Here is a 24,051-nt window from a genome sequence, read left to right on the forward strand (position 1 = left end):
TCACTGAGGAAGGGGTTACACTTCCAACTCTCTCTGTAGACTCAGGAAGGATATTGATCAGAAGGGAAACAACAGCCCACCACATTGTAGAATGTAATGACGTTCCCCAGCTGCGCTGAGGTCCTGTCATTACATAGGAAGCAAAAAGGTGCAGCATTGCAAGTGCCAATACCTGGATGAACGTCTCCAGATCCCCGTTAAACAACTTAGTAATATACTGAGATCGGGGTCTGGGTTTCCTTGGTTTCTGGGGCTTAGGGGGTACATTTGGAGGCCTGAGAAAGGGAACATCAGTATTAAGTGACAAGAATATTTAAGAATACATGTTGGACAACAAAAGGAACAGCTTTGAGCATACTGCACTGCATTGCACCTCAAAATGGCAAAACAATTATGTGGTGAACAAACCATCATGTTTTATAAATGCCTTAAAGCATAAAGATAATCGCTGTGTATCACACAACAGAATTAAACTCATATTTTTTTTTTATTTTTTTTTGCAGCCTCTGCTCTAAAATTATGGTAAACCCCAAGAATATTCAAAATCATAAAAGCCTATGTGATTTACATTCTGCTATATCACCAGTCAATAAGGATTAATTTCACAAATATGTTTACATACATTAAATGTTTGCACACCATTAAGTAGCATTCACGCCTCATGCTCCAACCCAGCGCTTAAAGGAAACCAGTGCCCAGATAATACTCACTAAAGGATTTGCAGAAATTCATTTTCAAATTTTGAGCACTGCCAACCTTGCAATATAAAACTAGCCGGTGTTTGATGACATAAAAAACAGAAATTTGACTTCATGGTATTTGAAGTGGCCTTTGAGAATAAATAACTTCACATTAAGGGTCCTGTTCACATACAGTTGTGCTCATAAGTTTACATACCCTGGCAGAACTTATGATTTATTGGCCATTTTTCAGAGAATATTTACACCACAAAAACATTTTTCACTCATGGTTGGTGTTTGGCTGGAGCCAATTATTATCAATCAACTGTGTTTACTCTCTCTTTTTTTTTTTTAAATCATAATGGCAACACAAACTACTCAAATGACCCTGATCAAAAGTTTACATACCCCAGTTCTTAATACTGTGTATTGCCCAATTTAACATTAATGACAGCTTCAAGTCTTTTGTGGCATTTGTGGATGAGGCTCTTTATCTTCTCAGATGGTAAAACTGCCCATTCTTCTTGGCAAAAAGCCTGTAAATTCTTGAGCTGCCTTGCATGAGCTGCAAATTTGAGATCTCCCCAGAGTGGCTCAGTGATATTGAGGTCAGGAGACTGAGATGGCCACTCCAGGATGTCCAAGTTTGTCCCATGTGCATCTTCTTGGCTGATAAATGAAAATGATCCTCCAGTATTTTTTGATAACATACTGCATTCATCTTGCCAAAAATTTCGACCAAATTTCGTTTGCCTTTGTAGCTCACGCATCCCCAAAACAGCAGCGATCCACCTCTGTACCATTCATCCTAGGCCTTGTTGTCTCCTCTCCAAATGTAGCTTTTATGGTTGTGGCAAAAAAGCTAAATTTTGGTCTCATCACTCCAAATGACTTTGTGGCAGAAGGTTTGAGGCTGGTCTCTGAGCGGTTTGGTGTATTGTAAGCGAGATACTTTGTGGCAATTGCGTAGTAATGGCTTTCTTCTGGTGACTTCACCATGCAGCCCATCTTTCTTCAAGTACCTCCTTATTATGCATCTTAAAACAGCCACACCACATGTTTTCAGAGAGTCCTGTATTTTACCTGAAGTTATTTGTGTGTTTTTCTTTGCATCCCAAACACTTTTCCTGGCAGTTGTGGAAATTTTAGTTGGTCTACCTGACCGTGGTTTTGTTTCAACAGAACCCCTAATTTTCCACTTTTTGATTAGAGTTTGAACACTGCTCATTGGCACTCAATTCCTTGGATATCTCTTTTTATCCCTTTCCTGTTTTATACAGTTCAACTACCTTTTCCTGCAGATCCTTTGACAATTCTTTCCCCATGACTCAGAATCCAGAAACATCAGTGCAGCACTGGATGAAAGATGCAAGGGTCTTTTAGGAGTCCAGAAACTCATCAACCTTTTATATATACACACACACACACACACACACACACACACACACACACACACACACCAATTACAAGAAAACATATCACAGGTGAGGATGGTTACCTTTAATAGCCATTCAAACCCCTTTGTGTCAACTTACCAGTAACACACAGTTGATTGATAATAAATGGCTTCAGCCAAACACTAACCATGAGTGAAAAATATTTTTGTGTTCATAGTCTCTGAAAAATGGGCAAGAAATCATAAGTTCTGCCAGGGTATGGAAAGTGATGGTGAAGCGCTGTGAACTAAAAATAGAAGGGGATCTCAATACCTAACAGGTAGGTAACCCTAAAGTGAAATACATAAATAAATAAATAGATACTAGGTGACTATTACTATTCCCCTGAAGAAGTCATGTGATGTGACGAATACGCGTAAGGGAATAGGAGTTACAGAGCCGACACAGACCGACGGCGATGAGACGAGCTCACCGCTCGTAGGTGTTTTGCTTCTGCCCCAATTTTAAATGTGAGTTTTTACTTTGCTGCTACTTGTACTCTAATAAATTTCACAAGATACTGCACCATGGGCCTTCCTCTCTTTTCTTCCATCTTGTACCCCCTGAGCACTGGCTGATACTACGGACAGGAGGTGGAAGATACAGAGAAGGTGGAAGTGAGAGTTGTTTTGTCTGTCAGTGATCCTCCAGCATACCAGTTCCGGATACGAACGCGGTGTTCGTGGAGATAGGTCCACTATTCACAGCCTCAATGTGAGTGCATGTATACGTTATATATCATTTGCAAGGTTTCCCACAGGATTATGCTATTATCCATTGATTTTTGCTTCCATGTTTGTATGAATATTTGATGAGGAGCCCCCTTCATCTCAACCTCAATCCGTGTGACTGCACCCCCTAGGGAGACATTGTTTGGTACTTTGAGCCATCCGTGCTATGGCTCTGAGGTGAGCATCTAGTACCACAAGAGGTGTGCGCACCGAAGTTTGCCTACTTTTACACTGGACTGTCTTCTGGGACGTCACTATTTTAAATATACCTTTTTTTTCGCATTTTTGCTATACATTGTTTTTGTACACAGTTATTTTGGTTCACATCCGTGCACCTTCACCACTGTGTCTCTGGTTTATCCAGCCTGGTACATTCGTGCCACACCGGACTGTCTTCTGGGATGTCACTTTTTTAAATAGACCATTTTTCACGTATTTCTGTTATACATTGTTTCTGTACACAGTTATTTTAGTTTGTGTAAGCTACTGTTTGGTTCACATCCGTGCACCTTTACCACTGTGTCTCTGGTTCATCCAGCCTGGTACATTCGTGTCACTTTATGTTCACATTATATGTTGTTTATTCACCTTTCTTTCCCTGTAATAGTCACCTAGTATCTATTTATTTATTTATGTATTTCACTTTAGGGTTACCTACCTGTTAGGTATTGAGATCCCCTTCTATTTTTAGTTCACAGCGCTTCACCATCACTTTCCATATTTGAATTTTTTCTGTGTAAGGCAGACTCTAAGGTGATTGCAGCAGTGCCCCCCGGTGTCCAGTACAGATAGCGCAAGAGTACTACCATTTCCTTCTGCCAGGGTATGTTAACTTATTAGCACAACTATATATGCAGTGTGGCACACTGCATATGAGTCACACAGGAATCGTACCGCATTGCAATCAAATGCGATTTGAGCCATTCATTTTTATGGCTCAAATTGTGCCGCGTCAGTACAAACAAGATGCAGGACCCCACCCCTGCACTGGATTTGGATCGCCTGGCTGTTCACACCTATGCAATCAAATTCTGTCAATTGCACTGCATTTCACAAATCGTTTTGGGGTGTCTTTAACTTAACATTGACACATGCTGCGGTTTGCAAGAATGCTGTGGTTTGCATGAATGCTGTGTAATTTCAGTGTTCCGCCTATCACCGACGTCCTCTCGTCCAAGGACGAGAGGACGTCGGTGATAGGCGGAACACTGAACACAGGCTCTGCTGGGAAACTGAGCGTTCCACCTATCACGGAACAGGACGAGGAGGAGGCGCGCCTTTTGAACAATGGACGCCCGCAGTCCGACTCTGCATACAGTATATAATACCGGCGTATAAGACGACCCCCGATTTTTGGGGGATATTTTTAAGTATAAAAGGTCATCTTATACGCAGGAAAATATGGTACACATTTTTTTACCTGCAAACAAATGTGCATTTATTATTTGATGTTAAAAGGTGAACATATCCTTTAAAACATAACCAACACACCACAGAGTTGCATCAGGTATATACAGTAGCTCAGTTTTTATTCTGATGGACATTCTAATACTGTAGCTATAACCACGTATCCCAATTCTAGAAAGTGGATTGTGGCTTCTGCCATCAATCAGCATAGAAAAGAGCTTACCTTGTAGTCATGTATTCTGCTCGATGACCTGAAAAAAATCCAAGAAAGCATGTTTATATATAGCTCAACCATAAACTAGATTTTTAGCCAAGTGGATGATATCTAGTTAAACAAACAATACTTCCTTTTACGTTGGCATACTAGTGCAGGCCACACACTGTTAGTCTAATTTAATTTAGCCAATGGGCAGAATAAAAAAAGAAATAAAAAATTCTTCCATAGCTAGAGAACTGACCACAGCGTTTTCTCCTGCTAAGTGTAATCAGTTTTTAATAGTAAAAAAAGAGGGACCGACAGGAACACAAATGAAGCAACACAAAGAGAACAGGATACTTTCTCATACAAGTACATGGTACAGCAGGCATGTATCAGGAATATAAAATGCTGGGGTAACAAACCCTTTAATTCTTTCCTTTGCAGTGAGGACCTTTTTAATGCTTTTATAAATGGACAGATTTGATTTAAAAAATTAAACCCTGAGAGCTCAATCTACTGGCTGGAAATGTAAATATTAAGTATTTACTTGGTATATTTCTTGTTAAAATTTTTACTTTTAGCACTAAATAATGGCAAAAAAAGGAAACAGAAAGACTACTTATTTGGTCACATGACATATTGGTCAAGAACTCACCTTTCCCTTCTCCAAGTGTCCTCTGAAGCAGATCATGTTTAGCCTGTAGCTTTGTGATGAGGTTGCTACCTTCCAGAAGCTCCCTGAATTTCTGCATAGAATAATATTGTACGAGATTAATAAGTCATCCTGCAGTTTAATGTGGTGGTTTTTTAGTTGCAGTAAACTTACAAGTGCCATGAAGTTCTTACCATGAAGTAAAACTGCTCGGTCTCTTGCTGGTTGGCTCTCCTTTTGGCAATACTGGGCTTACTCAAGTAGGTCTCAGACACTGTGGACTTTACAGACTCTGTAGAGCGGCTGTGCTGAAAGCATTCTGACACATCATAGTCCTCTATGGTCACCATGTCTTGTATGGTCTGAAGAGTGGCTTCTGTGGTTTTCTTTATCTGCAAAAAAAAGTTCCTGTTGTAACTTATCTGAAAGTGTTATTAGAATACTGTAACACCAAAAACCTAAATGCTATGGAATGAACCAGACATGGCTTCTTTCACACCAGAATGCTTGCACTGATGTGTGTTGGTATTGCACTCCTGAAGCATCTCACTAACTTGAAAGCCAAATGCAGGTCAACACACTGCATTGCAATAAGGTGAACAATCCATGCTAAAACCAATGTTTTTCTAACAATGCCCATGCATGGAGTGTGTGGATGAGCCCTTACTAAAATGTAATGCAGTGTGCTAATGAAAATCCAGTGTATTATATCGCTAAGGATAGTGTTTGATAAAAGTAACGTAGCCCGTCTCTTAACCGTGCACTCACTTTACTTTGCTGGAATGACAGACTGCTTTTGTAAAGCGTTATTATAAAAATTTGACCGTGTTTACCAGTCATCAATAAATAATTCAATTTTTTAAACCCCCCCCTGGGTATTTCTGTACCTAGCCAATAGTACTGACACAAACCTCATTTCACAATGAAAACAGTTTTAAAGTATCCTTTATCACTGAGCATAATCACAATGTTTTGTGCAATTTAACCAATGTAAGCTATTTTAAGTAAAAGAAAGCACAGATGGCTGCCGTTATGTGCTTATGTCTATTGAAATCAGCTTCACACTGCTTCATTGTCGCAGCAATTCACTAATGACAATGCATGTCAGAGGAAGCATTATGTGCTGTCAAGCATGTATCATATAACAACCATATACTCAATATAATTGAGGACTGGCCAGTGACAGAAATTTCATGAGATAAGACAACAATATTGAAGCAAAAATGTCAGGGCAGAATTATGAGAGGTGCTAAAGGCAACCTGTTTTTAAAAAGGTGAAAGCTCCCAGGCTGTAAAAAAGATCCTTCCTTTACTACTTGGCGCACCAATGACCTGAATACCTAAAAAGAACATGCACCTCCCATATTTCTGCTTTAACAGGGTATACATGCTAGTTCTTTCACCAGTTAAAGGAAAATAAATAAAAATTATAACATTTAGAACACATATAGCCAGAATAACCTACTACAAATATTTCCAGCATGATACAATTACCAATAGTGTAATATAGATCCTTATTCATTGGGAACTTTACAGATTTGTGGTTTTCTTTATTCCCCAATTTACTCCTTTTGCTTTAAAAGTGATTTTGTTTTTCTCCTAAATTTGCCTTTTTTGCAGAGAACCTGGCTTTAATGGTTCTTGGGGTGAGGTTTTCAACAAAGTCTCTATACATACTCTGACCCTAGCCATAACTCTTAAAATTACCCCAAAATTTAACCCCCCACCAACCGAACCCTAAAACAAAGGATAAATGTTTTTTGAAAATACATTAGATCCTATAACATGTAGGACAGCCAATGACTTTGCCAATATGACCTATTTACCCTTCCCCTACGCAGACGCCTAGAAACACCTATGCTCATTCAGCTTGTCTGCAAACAAGGAATGGGTACAAGGAACAAATCCACACTGCATACCTGTTGGATTCAGTCTTCACTGTTAGGAGACATAAATAATTACCTAAATATTGCAATGTTGTGCTAATGCATAAACTGAAAGAAGCAGAAACCGCTAATGAATTAAAACTACAAAGTGTACAGGCATGTCTCCAGGCCAAGACTGAGGACAAGGCAAGCATCCAAAATCCCTCTAGATTAGTGTTTCTCAACTCCAGTCCTCATGGCGCCCCAACGGGTAATTTTTTCAGGCTTTCCATTATTTTTCACAGGTGATTTGATCAGTTTTACTGCCTTATCAATTACCACAGCCGTTTCATCTGAGGAAAATCCTGAAAAAAAATTACCTGTTGAAGTGTCCTGAGGACTGGAGTTTAGAAAGACTGCTCTAGATGAGCACTGTTCTTCTACAATTGCCTTTCTGCATTTGAATGTGATACAGGAATGAAAATCTAATAGATTCCTCCATCCATGCTTCGTAGCATGAATGGAGAAAACCTCACCTGCCAGCTTTGTATTTTGACAGCCAGCACCCGCAGCTGTCAGAGTACCAGAATCGTATGAGTAAGTGACTGCCATCTGACTGGATAACGTTACTGTTCGACTGAGAATTTATCCCCTGACATCTTCAAAAAAATCTGCTTCAAATATAAATTTCTGTCAAGCCGGTTGTGCTAACAGAGCCACCCACAGCTCAATTTCTTCTGGTTCAGCAGGAATTGACTGAAATTCCAGCTGTGTATGGCAGGCTTAAAGTCTTGTACAAAGTGAACTATTAATAACCTAAGTTTACCAAAAAGGGTATCATTCCAAAGGAAAAAAAAAAAACTGGATGAGCTAATGGGCTCGAGTTCAGTTATTGGGAGGAGCCAAACCAGTGTGAAGTTTACAAAACCCAGAACTCAGCATTGAACCCAAATTATTTTTTTTTGCAAATTTTAAGGCCATTGAGCAAACTTTTGTTGAAAAATTGGGTTTTTCTGTTAAAAAAATAAAAAAAATGGGGTAATCGGGAGCTGGGCACTGACATGTGCCATTCTTAAATAATAATTTTAAATGCCAAATTGTAGACCCAAGGTTTACCAAAGACAAAGAACACAAGTAGGGTTTTTACTACATGAATGAAAAACCGCAGAGGGTGCAGCAGGGTAAAATTGCCTTTTTTTTTGTGCAACACCATGCTAAAATGGGCAGTTGACCTCAAGTCAACAAAAAACTAAAAGAACAGCTCTCAATAAGAAAAAAAAAAGACAGCAAATGGGTTGATTGCCCAAACGGCTAGCAATCAGAATTAAAGTACAGTGCCCAAGTAGACTCAAATCTCTTTATATGCAGTTTGACAGCTTTCACCACAGCAGCTCCCAATACAATCACACTATGACTGCTTCATGTCCCCTCCCCCTCTTTTATATTGAGGGTGTTGGCGCATAACAAAGACCCCATTATTGGCCTTTCTACAGCAGAAGACCAAAGTTGAAAGGTTCTCACAGTGCATTATCATTACAGTTAAATGGAGAGTGGCCAAACTGCCACATTAGTTCTCAGGGACTGCGAACTGCATGGGTTCTGCTCAAATCCATGTCCAACCTGAGCCTGATGCTTATTCCTACACTGGAAATATTACTTTTTCTGGCCATATTCTCTGTTGATAAAGCAGAGATAAACTAACACATGATGCACTTTATGAGATCAGCCTTAGGACATTTAGTGAATTTACATGGCAGGTTACAAGACAATCTTCTGGAAGTCTAAGAAGTGGTAAAGGAATAGTGAAACCCTTCTAAATGGCTACTTTCCGCCTTTAGTTAGAACATGGGTGTGTGCATGAATTATTTACAACTATGTCATTCCTTTCATACTGATACACATTACCTCCTCATTTTCGATTTTCAGTGTTGCCAGGCGAGACTGAAGTTGTTGGTACCGGAGATACAGTTCTCCCTGTAATGGCTGCTGAGCACTGACCTGGCAAACCTTTGTTAAAAAAAAGATAAATACAGATTTCAGTTAGATCCCCTTCTTGTGAATTTACTAAAGCTAGAGAATAAAAGAAACAAACAGTGCAGATGAATGAATTCACCCATTTGTAAAATATCTTCACCACATTTTAAATCACCAGATGGGGGATTTTAAGCTTGGGAGTTTGTTTCTTGCTTTTCTTGGCAGTTTTAACACAGCTGTACACATCAGATATTTCACAATTCAAATGACGGCTTAATGCTTCTCAGACATATTTTGGTCAATGTAATTTTACATGCAAGACCAAAATACTAGCAACATGTTATCTTTAAAATGGTCACCAACACAAGCGCTTATATTTATACACTTTACCGGGAGAAACGATTACCGTAGATTTAGAGAAATGCTGAAACGGATGTTGGGAACTTGAACAAATTTATAGCTGTGTTTATTTAAATTGGTAGGATTGGGACATTTTAAAGCGAAGGTTAGGTCAAATGCACCGAATGTAATGATGACAAATGGAATTCATTTTCAACCGTTGCATTTATTTAAAAAACAAAACACAGAGTACTGGATCCTCCTCAGATAATCTGTCAGTGGGGGAAACAGATAATGTGCTTCTAAGACAATTGCAATCCAACATTCATCTGCATGGCGGTACAGCACAGAAAAAGAGTGTCAACTTAAGCGGTAGTATTAAATTGTAATGTCTTATGTATAGTAAAGTAAAAAAGTATGCTGCATTTCTGGCAATATCAACAGTTATTTTCTATACCCATTGAAAAATGTTCTTAGCCCTAAACCTGAAAACGAATACAACCACCATAGGATTGCTAAGCTGCAATATATTAAACCTTGATTTGAATTTAGATACATGTAGTCCGAGTAGTTTAAAGGACAATATTGTGGTTTGTGATTCCACTCAAATGCCACCCACAAAAGAGCACCCATTCATGATCATATGTTTAGTTAGCTGCAAGGGCTGCTGGTTCAACTAGTCTAAAGTTGGAGTGGAAAGTTCAGCCAAAGCCTAATGCTAAACCTACTCTCAGCCACATTCTAAACCTAATCTACCTAGCCCTGTAAAGATGATATCACTATACTTACCTATTCTGCAGCAGCTCAGGCCCTGTCCCAGGCTGAGATGTCAGGCCTCGTACACACGACCGAACATGTCTGCTGAAACTGGTCCGCGGACATGTTCGGTCGTCTGTACGGCCGACCGGACCGGATTCCTGGCCTAGCGGACAGGTTTCCAGCGGACAAATGTTTCTTAGCATGCTAAGAAACATGTCCGCTGGAAGCCTGTCCGTCTGACATGTCCGATGGTTTGTACGACTCATCGGACATGTCCGCTGGGCCGAAATTCCTTGCATGCGTCAAAATGATTCGACGCATGCGTGGAAACATTGAACTTCCGGGGTCGCGCACGTCGCCGCCGCCGTCGTCAGCGCGTCTTCTGTCCATGGGGATTTTGGTCTGATGGGGTGTACACACATCAGACCAAAATCCCCCAGCAGACATGTCCGATGAAAGCGGACCGTTTACATCGGACATGTCTGCTCGTCTGTACGAGGCCTGAGAGACAGCTTCAGTGTGTGGGATTGTGCAGGAGAGGCAGACAATTGAAGTCCCATAGCAACTCTATGGGTGATGTCACTTCATAAGCATTTCACAACCATCACAACCATTGTTGACTCTCTCTACACAGCCGCCACTGTTGGAGACTGGACTGCATCGTCTTCAGAATAGGCAAGTATGGTGATTTTTTTCTTACAGGGTTAGATAGATAGATTAGATTTAGGATGTGGCTGAGAGTAGGCTTAACGTCCACTTTAATGTGAGCGTAGTATAAAGACCATCGCAGATCAGGGAGAGTGACTTAAATAACTTAGATTCCATTTTTTTAGCTGGAGATGCCAGATTGCCCATCTAATGCGTATCATTCCTTATATAGCAATAAAGTAGTGTAAGATACACTGTAATGGGTACAAGTAAACAAATCTCAAAATGTAGTGGAAGAGGTCACATCACCGTTTCCGGTGGATAAAAAAAAAAAAAAAAAAAAAAAAAAAAAAAAAAAGGAGGTGGGTATTCAAACTACTGCCAGAATATGCACAGTCAGTTTAGAGTGGTCTACCCCATTTAAAATACAAGAATTTGACATGTAGATATTTAAAGTTGAAGTAAGCCCATAGATTTAACAGTTTTAAAAAAAGAGTTACATTTCCGGTTTGTGCTGGAATTGTAACGGTCACATTTTCTTGTGCTCTCAACCAAACTGCAAAGCACCCAATGGCTGGTGTCATATTGATCACATGTGCAGCATCATGGCAGTTGAAGATTAAACAAAGGTCAAGATGGCAGCTTCCTTGGCTGAAAACAATAGGAGAGTTTACTTCCACTTTAAATAGATTTTGCATCTGTCAAAGACTAAAACTGTCAGTTCAGTACATCGAAAATAAGATTTTTATGCTGTTTATGTTGATTTGCCATAAGCCATGTACATACAACATTGAGCATCTTTACAGAAATAAGTTCACAATGTACATTATCTTTGAATTTTTACAATTCTGACCTCGTCGCCAAGGTGAGCCTGAAACTCAAATTTCATTGGTGGACAGAAAGCTGTGGGATACATTTCCATAAACCTTTGCTTATCATTTCTGGGTTCCAGGTTATCGACTGCATTCTCTATTATGTCTAAACCCTCATGTCGCGAAGTCTCAAGGTTATATTCAGCAGAGAGATAGGTTCTCAGAGCTCTGTTTAAACTTGCATGGTATCCCAGGTCACAGCACTGTAAAAACATTAATCAGTAAGTTAATAATCATTCAATAATAAATAAAATATTGAAAACATTGACAAATCATTTTAAAATAACTTTTTTTTTTTAACTAAAGATGTTTACATGAAACAAATAATCTGCATGGTTTCAGATACTGAAGCATACTGAACACTACTCATGCCCTACTACGTCTAGAATAATGCCGCGTACACACGATCGGTTAAACCAATGAGAATGGTCCGATGGACCGTTTATCGGTCAAAACCGATCGTGTGTGGGCCCCATAGCTTATTTAACCATAGGTTAAAAAAAAGGCAACTTGTTTTAAAATTAACCGATGGATTCCTAACCGATAGGACAAAACCAATCGTTAGTAGGCACGATCATCGGTTAAAAATCCACGCATGCTCAAAATCAAGTCGACGCATGCTTGGAAGCATTGAACTTCGTTCTTTTCAGCACGTCATTGTGTTTTACGGCACAGCGTTCCGACACGATAGTTTTTTTTAACCGATGGTGTGTAGGCGCGACGGACCATCAGTCAGCTTCATCGGTTAACCGATGAAAACGGTCCATCGGTCCGTTCTCATCGGATTGACTGATCATGTGTACGCGGCATGAGAGGCTTGAGAATGGTCTTACCCACAATATTCTGTAGAGAAATATTGCTGCACTGTGAGCCCAGCAGCCTCCTTCTGCATCACTGACCAGTGCGCTATAGCTATACAATCTATGTAGAGAGACTATTACTTGTTCTGTTATCCTTCTTTGCAGACTACTCATACTAAAACCATTTAACTCATAAGGAGACTTTTTTTTTTTACTTAAATATTACTTGTTTAAATCCCAGAAAGCCTACTAGAATCTCAAACACCCTAACAGAAGAGAAAGAAGGTATGCAGTTGAAGGTGAAATGTTTCTTTTTGCATACACAATAATGCTAGTTGACGCAAGAGGAGGCAATTATGCTTGGGACCCCTGCTTCTTATAATCCAATCAAGCAAATAAAGCAACAAACTCTCAGATCCTGTGCCGATTACATGCCCTCCCAAACCCACCAAGACACTGTTTAAAAGTAGTGTCAATAACACACATACTCTAATTTTATTTAATTAAATTGATTTAATTGGGCACACATCCCAAGGAAGCTTTTAAAAACCTTACATAAAATATATCACTTCCTCCAAACTTCTTCTGGCTCCCCTATAGCTAGGAGCTATAGTCTAGACAGCAGGTCATGCCTAAAAGATATTTGTCTACGATTCTCAATACTTATCTTCTACATCATTCTTACAAATACAAAGTGTCAGGTTAATTTTATCTGCCACCTAAACGATATAAGGGGATCTGAATTATTCTAGTGAGATAGCAAACCTTTCAGTTTCATTGCAGATCATCTATTTACATTACCAGTTAGAATTCTTAGGGGAAACACCTTGGCCTACAAACTATTACAAATAAAACACAAACTACGCCAACTACACTGTGGAGCTAGTGTCAAAACAATTTATTGGGGGGAAGAAAAAAATAAAAATCATACACTGGAGGACAGTGTAGAACAGATTTGGCACGTTATTTCAATTTTCATTTCATACACAGTGTAGTGTTATTTCTCATTTTCAGGAATGCCAGCTGTTAGAAACATTTCATTTAAAGCAGCCAAGTTGGATGATGAACTGTGAACACATTGAAAAGTGTATGTTTCCAAAAATAAATCTACTTGGTCTAGGGAGAAGCAGTTTTTTCTAATGCCGTGAAGCTAAAAAACAAACCATCTCAGTACTCAGTGTTATTTTAGATGTATCAAATTATCTCATCAAACTGTAGCTAAATAAGCCTATGAGCATTGCTGATATAGATTAGACAAACATGCAAGCACTGCTTTACCCAAAATTAGATATACCGTATTTTCCGGCGTATAAGATGACTTTTTGCATCTAAAATCATGCCCCAAAAGTCGGGGGTCGTCTTATAAGCCAGGTACCTATCTGTCAGACGGCGGCCATCCATTATTCAAAAGCCGCGCCTCCTCCTCAGACTGTTCCGTGATAGGAGTTACACTAATTTTCCCAGCAGAGCCTCTGTTCAGTGTTCCGCCTATCACGGATGCCTTCTCATCCTGGTGATAGGCGGAACACTGAACAGAGGCACTGCTGGGAAAATAATGGACGCCCACAGCCTGAGAAACTCTGCAAACAGGAGAAGGTAGGAAGATCGTCGAGGCAGGCATACTGGCACAGTGAGGCAGGCATACTGGCACAGTGAGGCAGGCATAATGGCACAGTGAGGCAGGCATAATGGCACAGTGAGGCAGGCATAATGGCACAGTGAGGCAGGCATAATGGCACAGTGAGGCAGGCATAATGGCACAGTGAGGCAGGCATAATGGCACAGTGAGGCAGGCATAATGGCACAGTGAGGCAGGCATAATGGCACAGTGAGGCAGGCATAATGGCACAGTGAGGCAGGCATAATGGCACAGTGAGGGGGTCGTCTTATACAGTGAGTATATCCCAAAACCAGCATTTTAGCTGGAAAATTAGGGGGTCGTCTTATATGCCCAGTCGTCTTATACGCCGGCAAATACGGTACTAATGTGAAATTGCTCTGCTACAGAGAGATATATTGTGGAGTTCAGGTTCCATGGGGTTTATGAGAACTTGGGCTCCTTGGGATTACCTTAAAATTACGGGATTCCAGAAATAGAATCTACAACCCCAAACAGGGTGACACACCTGAGAACGCAGGAACGAGACTCATGGCAAAAAAAGACCAACCAGGTTACAGAAACATTCTGCTGATAAAAGGGAAAATGTACTTAAAGTGGACATTCAGCCTATTTTTAAAATTCTTCTTGAGGGAATCCTGTCCCTCTGCTGTAATACTGTTGGATAGTAAAAAAAGGTTTTGGCTTTCTACATACTTTTTTTATTCTCTCGCTGTACTTCCTGCTCCGATAGCCTAGGCGAATGACGGTGTTTCCTCCCAATGACTCTTGGGATATCATCAGAAAGTTTTTTTTTTCTTTGCTTAGAGCTCTGTGCTTGAGTGGGTGGAAAGGCATGCCCATAGGCTGGGAATCCATGCAGAGGAGGGTGGGAGGCATGTCCAGAGACTTAGAATCACTGCTTGAGAATGTGGAGGAAGTGAGAGGTGTGTGCAGAGGCTGGGGATCAGTGCTTGTGTGATCGAGAGAGGGGGAGGGCAGAAAAGCGTGTGCAGAGGAACAAGCTGGAAGAGTTGGAAGAACAAGCTGGGACTTTTATCCAATGAACCACGGGGCATAAGGGGGGCATTAGATTGGTACATTTACTGGCAAAGTGTGTGTCTGTAGAGTGTGAGCGTGTCTGAGTGTGAGTCTCATCCATATCCTGGAAAAAAACAGGTGCTCGCTTCATCTGCCCATAGTTAAAATGGCTGCCCACACAGCACATGAGTGCTGAATAAATCATTCCATAGCAAATACAGCTTCTCGGTAAAATTAAACTTCCTAAATCTCATCAACATTGGTTCTGGCTGTTCCAGAATTTTTTTCCCTTTGGCTGCAGTACCTTTTTAACAAGTTGGGTGAATGAACCAAGTACATAGATGTATGCATTCAACAACTGTAAGCTCAAATGTCAGTTAAAGAAACTGCAAAACCCCTTCAATTCCTTGCTTAATTCTTCCAACTGAAGATTGGTAGAGCGAGAGCAATAATTCTAGCCCTAGACCTCCTCTGTAACTCAAAACATGCAACCTGTAGAATTTTTTAAACAACGCCTATGGAGATTTTAAAGAGTAAAAGTTTGTCGCCATTCCACCAGCGGACGTAATTTTGAAGCGTGACATGTTGGGAATCAATTTACTCGGCGTAACATTATCTTTCATAAATATTAAACTTTACTGTTGTCTTATTTTTTAATTTAAAAAAGTGTAATTTTTTCCCAAAAAAAGTGCGCTTGTAAGACCGCTGCGCAAATACGGCGTGACAGAAAGTATTGCAACGATCGCCATTTTATTCTATAGGGTGTTAGGATAAAAAATATATATAATGTTTGGGGGTTCTAATTAGAGAGAAGAAGATGGCAGTGAAAATAGTGAAAAATTACATTAGAATTGCTGTTTAACTTGTAATGCTTAACTTGTAATACCAACAGCCACACATCTGGTGGTAATAACTTGTAATACCAACCAGCTTACCACCAGATGGCGCCAGCTCACAAAAAAAAAAACCCTTCCAAACCAAGTCGCCAGGACCCTATTTCTAGTCGCCATGGCGACCTGGCGACCGGGATTTGTCGAGCCCTGTACTACACCATGGGTCCTGTTGCTTTGTTGTTCTTGTGTTTTATAGTTTTTTTGAGTGAAACTGGTGGACTTCTGAAGAAACTGTTTATATCAAGGCTATGTGACAGCTGGCCGATAGCGATCTCTTATAATCTAGAACATCCTCTTCATCCAGCAAGGAGGCTTTATCACCTGGAGGACACTTGTGTATTGTTTTTTATCAAGCACTTCACCCTCACTGGATTCAGTGTATACAAATCACAGATTTAACAAGGACGTCCACCAATATTGTGTGGCTTATTTATATGAACGAGTGCAATTTTTAGCTCTATTGATTATATGATTTGACAGGTTTTATTTTTTTCTCAAAAATAAAAAATTTACTACGAAAGTAAGACTCCGGTTACTCAAAGTGTAAAAAAATAGCGCACCTATTTTTTCTTTTAATTTATTTGGTCCCCAAGTGTCTACAGTACATACTACATTCCTCCACAATTTAAAATACTAAATAAATATTAAAGCAAATAAAATACTTACATCAATTAAATCAGAAAGGTCATGAATGTAATATTTAAAAACAGAAGCATTTGTTGCCTCCAGTGTTAATAGGTATTCATTCCGTGCTTTTATGGACTTTAACTTGTTCTCAGAATATTTGGCTTGACGCTGTAGAGAAACAACAAATCAAAGAATAAAAACCAAACATTCATAATGTCTCTTGGCCTTTCCATAATTATATATATATATATATATATATATATATATATATATATATATATATATATATATATGTATACTATTTATAAAAATGTAGTTATACTATTTATAAAAATGTAGTTATACTATTTATAATGTGATATAGTTAATACAAAACCAACCGGCATCACAGTCAGTGGAATACTCTCTATAATAATCCTATTAGAGGTCTCCACCAAGGGTGCCATCCCAGCAAAAACTCAGGCATTTAAAATTTGCGATGACAAAAAAAAAAGGAGACAGGATTGGCTGTGAGCTTGCAAGACAGTAGAAGGTGAGACCCAAACTCAAGATCTGCATATATTATCAGATGCCTAGATTTCTGTCTCTGGACAATTGAAATGGTCTATGCATATAATAAAAAACTGTAACTGGTTATTGTCTGTAGGCTTCCTAATTGCATTATGAGGTCTCTAGCCATGATGTAGGTATATTGAGTCTGCCTGTGTGGATCCTTAAGCTTAAGATTAATCCAGTGTTCTGAATACATTAATATTTGACAAAGGACATGCTGACCTTCTCCTTCATCTTCTCAATTTTCTTGACTGAGCTTCTTCTTTGGTGTTTCTCCTCCAGGCGTAAAAGGAAGACTTGGTCGACAGACCTTCCAATTTGTTTCTCTTCTTGCTTTTCAGCTTCCTTTAGCTTACATTCAGCACTAATGCTCTCTGCATGGTACATGTGGTACGTTTTCATGACCTACAAACATTATAGACATAGGAAAAAATATTTACGTCACAACAAAAATTCATCATGTGCTGCTAAAACAATGCCCATGTTATAATTCAAATGAGTGTCCATATATCCCAAAATAGCCAAGGGCTCAATCAAACAGGCCTTTTGGTACCCTTTGCTTATGCTTGCCAAACACACCCTAGCAGCAGGTTGGTCACAACGGACTGATGGATGAATATAACCAAAACAAATTTAAAATGCTTGAAGAAGTTTAAAAAGTGTGGGATCCAAAAAATACAAACATACTTATTCACCTATACAGCTGTAGCATCCCTCTTAGCTGCAGCTGTCCCCTGCTGGCTTTACACCAAGAACTGAGTGATGAAAGATTGCCGATCGCTCAGTTCTTAGGTCTGCTCTGAGCACAGAGCGGTGACAGGCCAGGTGCTGCTAGCTCAGGCTTCCAAGCCTGAGAGGCTGACTTAGCTGCAAGTCAGGCATCTGGGCAGATCTCAAGATTATTGTCGGGATCCATGCAGGGTCTGGACTGGCTCTTACATCAGTGCACTCCCGTGACCTACAAAAAAAGACCTTTGGCCATACTTTAATTTTAACATTGCCCTTAGCACATTTCTAAAAACTGACAAACTGGTCCGGTAACAATAAATAATCAACCAAAAATGTATGTTAAGGAAAAAAAAGGAAAACACACCTTCTCGTAGTTTTGGAGCTTGCTTGCCCCTTCATGTTAATTCACATTCCTACTAGAGAGCGAAAATGCATAAAAAAGCAATGTCTAGGGAGGTGAGAGGAAGCAAACTTTGACACTACCAGAAGTGTTGGATTGTGTTCTGCTCAAACTGCTGGTATTTAGACAGAGGAATGGCACAGAAAGCGGTTGCAGTCATCTTTCATGATTATTTTTAGGTTTGAAAAGATTGCTATAATATATTTCCCTGATGTTAAAGAGTAAGGCCCCTTTCAGGTCATGCAAGTCTATGGAGCGACGAATGTCAGCGGTGACATGTCCGCTGACATCCAGACCAATCAGCTAAAATCAGACGTATGGCGATACGTTCGCCATCCTTCGTGGCGGATCTAAACGGGTGAGATCTGATGAAAACATACATGTCGTCCGTTTTCGTACACTCTCTCTATAGGAATCAGCTGCGCTCGACAGGCCCCTCCCCGCTCAGTAAATGGAGAGGGACCTGTCATCTGCCGGCTGCAACGAATATGCCCAGTGTGGAAGGGCCTAACTCTTTAACATCTACCTTTGTTAAGAAAGAAAAACAAACACTCTCCACCAGGTGATGTACATTGCAAGGAAATTATGTTTCTGGGGGGGGGGGGGATTTTAATAACATTCAATTACAATATGACTGGTGTCCCAATTGTAGATACTATGGGCCAGATTCTCAAAGATCCTGCGGCGGCGTCGCGTAAGCTATTTACACTACGCCGCCCAGTGCGCATGCTCCAGTTCTCGACGGAAAACGTCAATGACGCCGACTTGTGCGTCATTGACGTAAAGTCGTATTCAAGAACGACTTACGAAAACGACGTACCCGACGAGAAAAGACGCGGACCCGATGCCATACTTAACATGGCATACGTCGGACTGGCGGAAGGTTACCCCTCATATAGCAGGGGTAACCTTACGCAAACGACGTAAGCGACGCGATTTCGTTCGGGAATCGGCGTATCAGGCTCATTTGCATAAACAATTGAGACCTGAACGTAAACGCCACCTAGCGGCCGGCGGCGAATTACATTTAAGATCCGACAGTGTAAGTGACTTACACCTGTCGGATCTACAGCGTATCTATGCGAAAATGATTCTAGGAATCACTTGCATAGATACGCGGGTCAAAAAACAGAGATACGACGGAGTTTCCTGAGATACGACGGAGTTTCCTGAGATACGACGGAGTTTCCTGAGATACGACGGAGTTTCCTGAGATACGACGGAGTTTCCTGAGATACGACGGAGTTTCCTGAGATACGACGGAGTTTCCTGAGATACGACGGAGTTTCCTGAGATACGACGGATTTTCCTGAGATACGACGGAGTTTCCTGAGATACGACGGAGTTTCCTGAGATACGACGGAGTTTCCTGAGATACGACGGAGTTTCCTGAGATACGACGGAGTTTCCTGAGATACGACGGAGTTTCCTGAGATACGACGGAGTTTCCTGAGATACGACGGAGTTTCCTGAGATACGACGGAGTTTCCTGAGATACGACGGAGTTTCCTGAGATACGACGGAGTTTCCTGAGATACGACGGAGTTTCCTGAGATACGACGGAGTTCCTGAGATACGACGGAGTTTCCTGAGATACGACGGAGTTTCCTGAGATACGACGGAGTTTCCTGAGATACGACGGAGTTTCCTGAGATACGACGGAGTTTCCTGAGATACGACGGAGTTTCCTGAGATACGACGGAGTTTCCTGAGATACGACGGAGTTTCCTGAGATACGACGGAGTTTCCTGAGATACGACGGAGTTTCCTGAGATACGACGGAGTTTCCTGAGATACGACGGAGTTTCCTGAGATACGACGGAGTTTCCTGAGATACGACGGAGTTTCCTGAGATACGACGGAGTTTCCTGAGATACGACGGAGTTTCCTGAGATACGACGGAGTTTCCTGAGATACGACGGAGTTTCCTGAGATACGACGGAGTTTCCTGAGATACTCCGTCGTAACTCTTCTGAGAATATGGCCGTATATTCTTTTTTATTTACCCTCCCCCATGAAAGTGAAGTTACCCCTTTAAAGCTCAGAATTGCTACGATTAGTAACAAACGCTGGGGGTTTTCATAGATGTTTCATAGTACGTTTATAGATGCTGAAATTGAATTAGTCAAATGTTAAACACTGCTATTGATTTGCCACAATGTGATCATTAGATTAGCAGGTCACAAGTAAGAGGGCACTTGACAATTATAAGGACAGTTGACATTTGGGTATAAAAATCAGTGGTGAATGATGCCTAGTGGTCTTAGGAATCAACTTACAGCAATTTCTAATTAATGCATTAAAATCAAAGCACTGGACCTTTGGCTTTGTAATGACTATAGTAGCTGGGTGAGTTTAGTATTAAAGTGAAAAAGATTTGGAGGTATTATGGACTGAAGCAACCAATGCGATTAATCAATCAGGTAACACAGAAGGTATAATAAAGAGGGGGCGAGTGGGGGGCGAGGGACCAGTAGCTGAAGTTGGACCCCGCGCCACCCACTCAATGGTTTGGGAGGGACTATCTCGGTACTGATGAAATTACATAAAACATAATGATATAAAAAAGTTTATTAATGTATAAAAATTGCAAAACAAATAAAAACACTTCAATGATTGGTCAAACGTCGACTAGTTTCGCGGGGTTGCCGCTTCGTCAGGACTGCCAATCTATAGAGTAATGCAATAAAAATTTGTAACAAACATCAGCTATACAATAAACAAATGATAAAAACATTAATAATCGCTTACCAAATGAGTCAATTGATAATATGCGGAAACCAGACGGCCCAGGGGGTTCCCCCCGCGGCGGACAAGGGGATGGTTGATTGTGGAGATCTGGGTGTAGATAAAAATGTATATATATTTTTTGGGCCTGTTCAATTAAGTGGACTGGGTAGGATACGGGTGGGGGGGGGGGGTTTTGGGAAGGGAGAAAGGGAATGGGGAAGGGGAGGAAAAGGGGGAAAAAAAAACAAGGGGGGAGAGAAAAAGACAGGAGGGGAGGCAGAGGGGGATGAAAGGGAGGAAAAAAGGGGGGGGAAGGAAACGGGGGAGGAAAAAGGGCATGGGAACAAGGGTGGGATAAGTAAGAGGAAGAGAGGGACAGGAAAACGCGGGAAGAGGAAAAGAAGGGTAGGAGAGAAGGGGAAGGGGGAAAGAAAAGGGTCCAAGAATTTATAGAAAGGGGGGGGGGGGTTTGTTAAATAAATAGAACTTACCGCAGTAAAATCTCTTAAGGAATATAGCCAGGCCATAAGGAAACAAGAGCCTGGTGATATTAACCAAATGTGCCGGGCAAGGGGTGTGAGCAGGGCAGCAAGGTGGGGAGACTAAAGGCGCAATGGATAAAAAAGGTCCAAAAATGCTGGTAAAACCAGTATTGTGTCATGGGAGGAATGTATCCATATGAATGACAATTGCATGGTAATGCATGGGCTGAGAAGTAAAGTGGACTGCGCCGAGGAAGAACCCCAATATACTGCCGAACACATCCTGCGATGGTCACGGCTATGCCATCGGACCGCCGATGGACAGATCCACATTACTTACCTGATGGCCGGTCGACCATTAAGTGAGCCATCCCAACCCGGAGACGCCGTAGGCGCCGCCTGACGGCCGCGTCATGACGTCACCGGGTCAGTCTCCCCACACAACGCAAGTGCGCGATTAGTGCTACTATGCGTGTGCGATCAACTCGAGCCAAGGGGCGGGGGGCCCCGAGCCGAGAGGAAGCAAGAGGGGGTGAGACATAGTGTCATCCCCGCCAGGGGAGACGCAAGTCCGCCGCGATTGGGAGGTGCAGGCAGCCGAACCGCATCAATATGACTCAGATGGCAAATGAATACAAGGGAAATAAAATTAGATAATAATAGTATGGTGAATTGTACTGAAAAGTACAAGTGGGGGTATAGTTCCCACAAGGGAGAATGCTAGTGATGGTGTCCTAGAATATTGGCATCTTGCTGATTGTGACAAAACAAAAAACGGCAAAGGTAGATATTTCTACTGGGCAGGGCAGAAAAGAAAAGCAAATAATGAGGAAACATGAGTGAGTGATAATGGAGACAATGAAGTGACGTGGGAAGGAGTGAGAGTAAGATAATAAAATACAGTGATTAAATAAAATCAACCTGTGATGATGGGGTATCAGGAGGCCACCAATTAGGGGCGCCTCTTAGCCCTAAACCCAAATACATGTGCAAGGATGATAAGTGAATAAAATGCTACCATAATTGTAGCCAAGGATAGAGGTAGGGTGAGAAGTTATGTGTGTGCAGAGAATATTCTGCACACACATTACTTCTCAGCCCATGCATTACCATGCAATTGTCATTCATATGGATACATTCCTCCCATGACACAATACTGGTTTTACCAGCATTTTTGGACCTTTTTTACCCATTGCGCCTTTAGTCTCCCCACCTTGCTGCCCTGCTCACACCCCTTGCCCGGCACATTTGGTTAATATCACCAGGCTCTTGTTTCCTTGTGGCCTGGCTATATTCCTTAAGAGATTTTACTGCGGTAAGTTCTATTTATTTAACAAACCCCCCCCCCCCCCTTTCTATAAATTCTTGGACCCTTTTCTTTCCCCCTTCCCCTTCTCTCCTACCCTTCTTTTCCTCTTCCCGCGTTTTCCTGTCCCTCTCTTCCTCTTACTTATCCCACCCTTGTTCCCATGCCCTTTTTCCTCCCCAGTTTCCTTCCCCCCCCTTTTTTCCTCCCTTTCATCCCCCTCTGCCTCCCCTCCTGTCTTTTTCTCTCCCCCCTTGTTTTTTTTTTCCCCCTTTTCCTCCCCTTCCCCATTCCCTTTCTCCCTTCCCAAACCCCCCCCCCCCCCACCCGTATCCTACCCAGTCCACTTAATTGAACAGGCCCAAAAAATATATATACATTTTTATCTACACCCAGATCTCCACAATCAACCATCCCCTTGTCCGCCGCGGGGGGAACCCCCTGGGCCGTCTGGTTTCCGCATATTATCAATTGACTCATTTGGTAAGCGATTATTAATGTTTTTATCATTTGTTTATTGTATAGCTGATGTTTGTTACAAATTTTTATTGCATTACTCTATAGATTGGCAGTCCTGACGAAGCGGCAACCCCGCGAAACTAGTCGACGTTTGACCAATCATTGAAGTGTTTTTATTTGTTTTGCAATTTTTATACATTAATAAACTTTTTTATATCATTATGTTTTATGTAATTTCATCAGTACCGAGATAGTCCCTCCCCAAACCATTGAGTGGGTGGCGCGGGGTCCAACTTCAGCTACTGGTCCCTCGCCCCCCACTCGCCCCCTCTTTATTATGCATAATCGGGATGAAAAGGTACTATTTTTAATCTATACACTTGAGGCAATACTCCCCATTTTTGTTAACACAGAAGGTAAGTGAAAATGTAAATGGATAATTCATGCCGTCCTGGGGTGTTTTAAATTGCAGCGCATAGTTCACCTGCCATGAATGTTTTATTAATATCTGATGAATATCACATTTACTTTATTATTCTTGCTTCATAAATAGAATACATTTAATTTTTTCTGTGTTCATATACTGTATATGAATTTTATAAAATCAGTCTATCATTTTAAAATCTAGAAAGGGGTGTTTAACTCATTGTTTATCATTTCCCCATCTTTCAGGGCTGGGGTAGGGGGATGAGGAAATCAGCCATGGGCACCTAGAGGAAAATAAGTTGGCAGTGTGCTCAATGACACAGTGAATTATGGGTGTGGCAAAATAGTGTCAACGGTGGGAGGGGTTTAAAACTTGGGCTTAATGACAGTGTACGTACGCTACAGTTCTGATACCCAAAGAATATGCTTTAATTACGGAGACACAGA

The 24,051-nt window shown here is 41.1% G+C and overlaps 1 protein-coding gene across 7 annotated transcripts in view; it reads right to left on the bottom strand.

Annotated features, from left to right (window-relative positions):
- Positions 1 to 24,051, bottom strand: part of SRGAP1 (SLIT-ROBO Rho GTPase activating protein 1) — a 240,132-nt gene that overhangs the window by 65,066 nt on the left and 151,015 nt on the right. For 4 of the 7 annotated variants that reach the window (XM_040344102.1, XM_040344099.1, XM_040344098.1 and 1 more), the window contains exons 5-12: positions 17,295 to 17,477; positions 16,560 to 16,688; positions 11,544 to 11,765; positions 8,876 to 8,977; positions 5,300 to 5,497; positions 5,109 to 5,199; positions 4,478 to 4,505; positions 173 to 275 (exon numbers count right to left, since the gene is read on the bottom strand). In XM_040344102.1, coding sequence (XP_040200036.1) covers positions 173 to 275; positions 4,478 to 4,505; positions 5,109 to 5,199; positions 5,300 to 5,497; positions 8,876 to 8,977; positions 11,544 to 11,765; positions 16,560 to 16,688; positions 17,295 to 17,477 — 1,056 coding nt within the window. The remainder of the gene's footprint in view (positions 1 to 172; positions 276 to 4,477; positions 4,506 to 5,108; positions 5,200 to 5,299; positions 5,498 to 8,875; positions 8,978 to 11,543; positions 11,766 to 16,559; positions 16,689 to 17,294; positions 17,478 to 24,051) is intronic. The other 3 variants (XM_040344104.1, XM_040344103.1, XM_040344100.1) reach the window with 1 other exon arrangement.

The sequence above is a fragment of the Rana temporaria genome, chromosome 3 (assembly GCF_905171775.1).
Source record: "Rana temporaria chromosome 3, aRanTem1.1, whole genome shotgun sequence".
NCBI classification, from domain to species: Eukaryota; Metazoa; Chordata; class Amphibia; order Anura; family Ranidae; genus Rana; species Rana temporaria.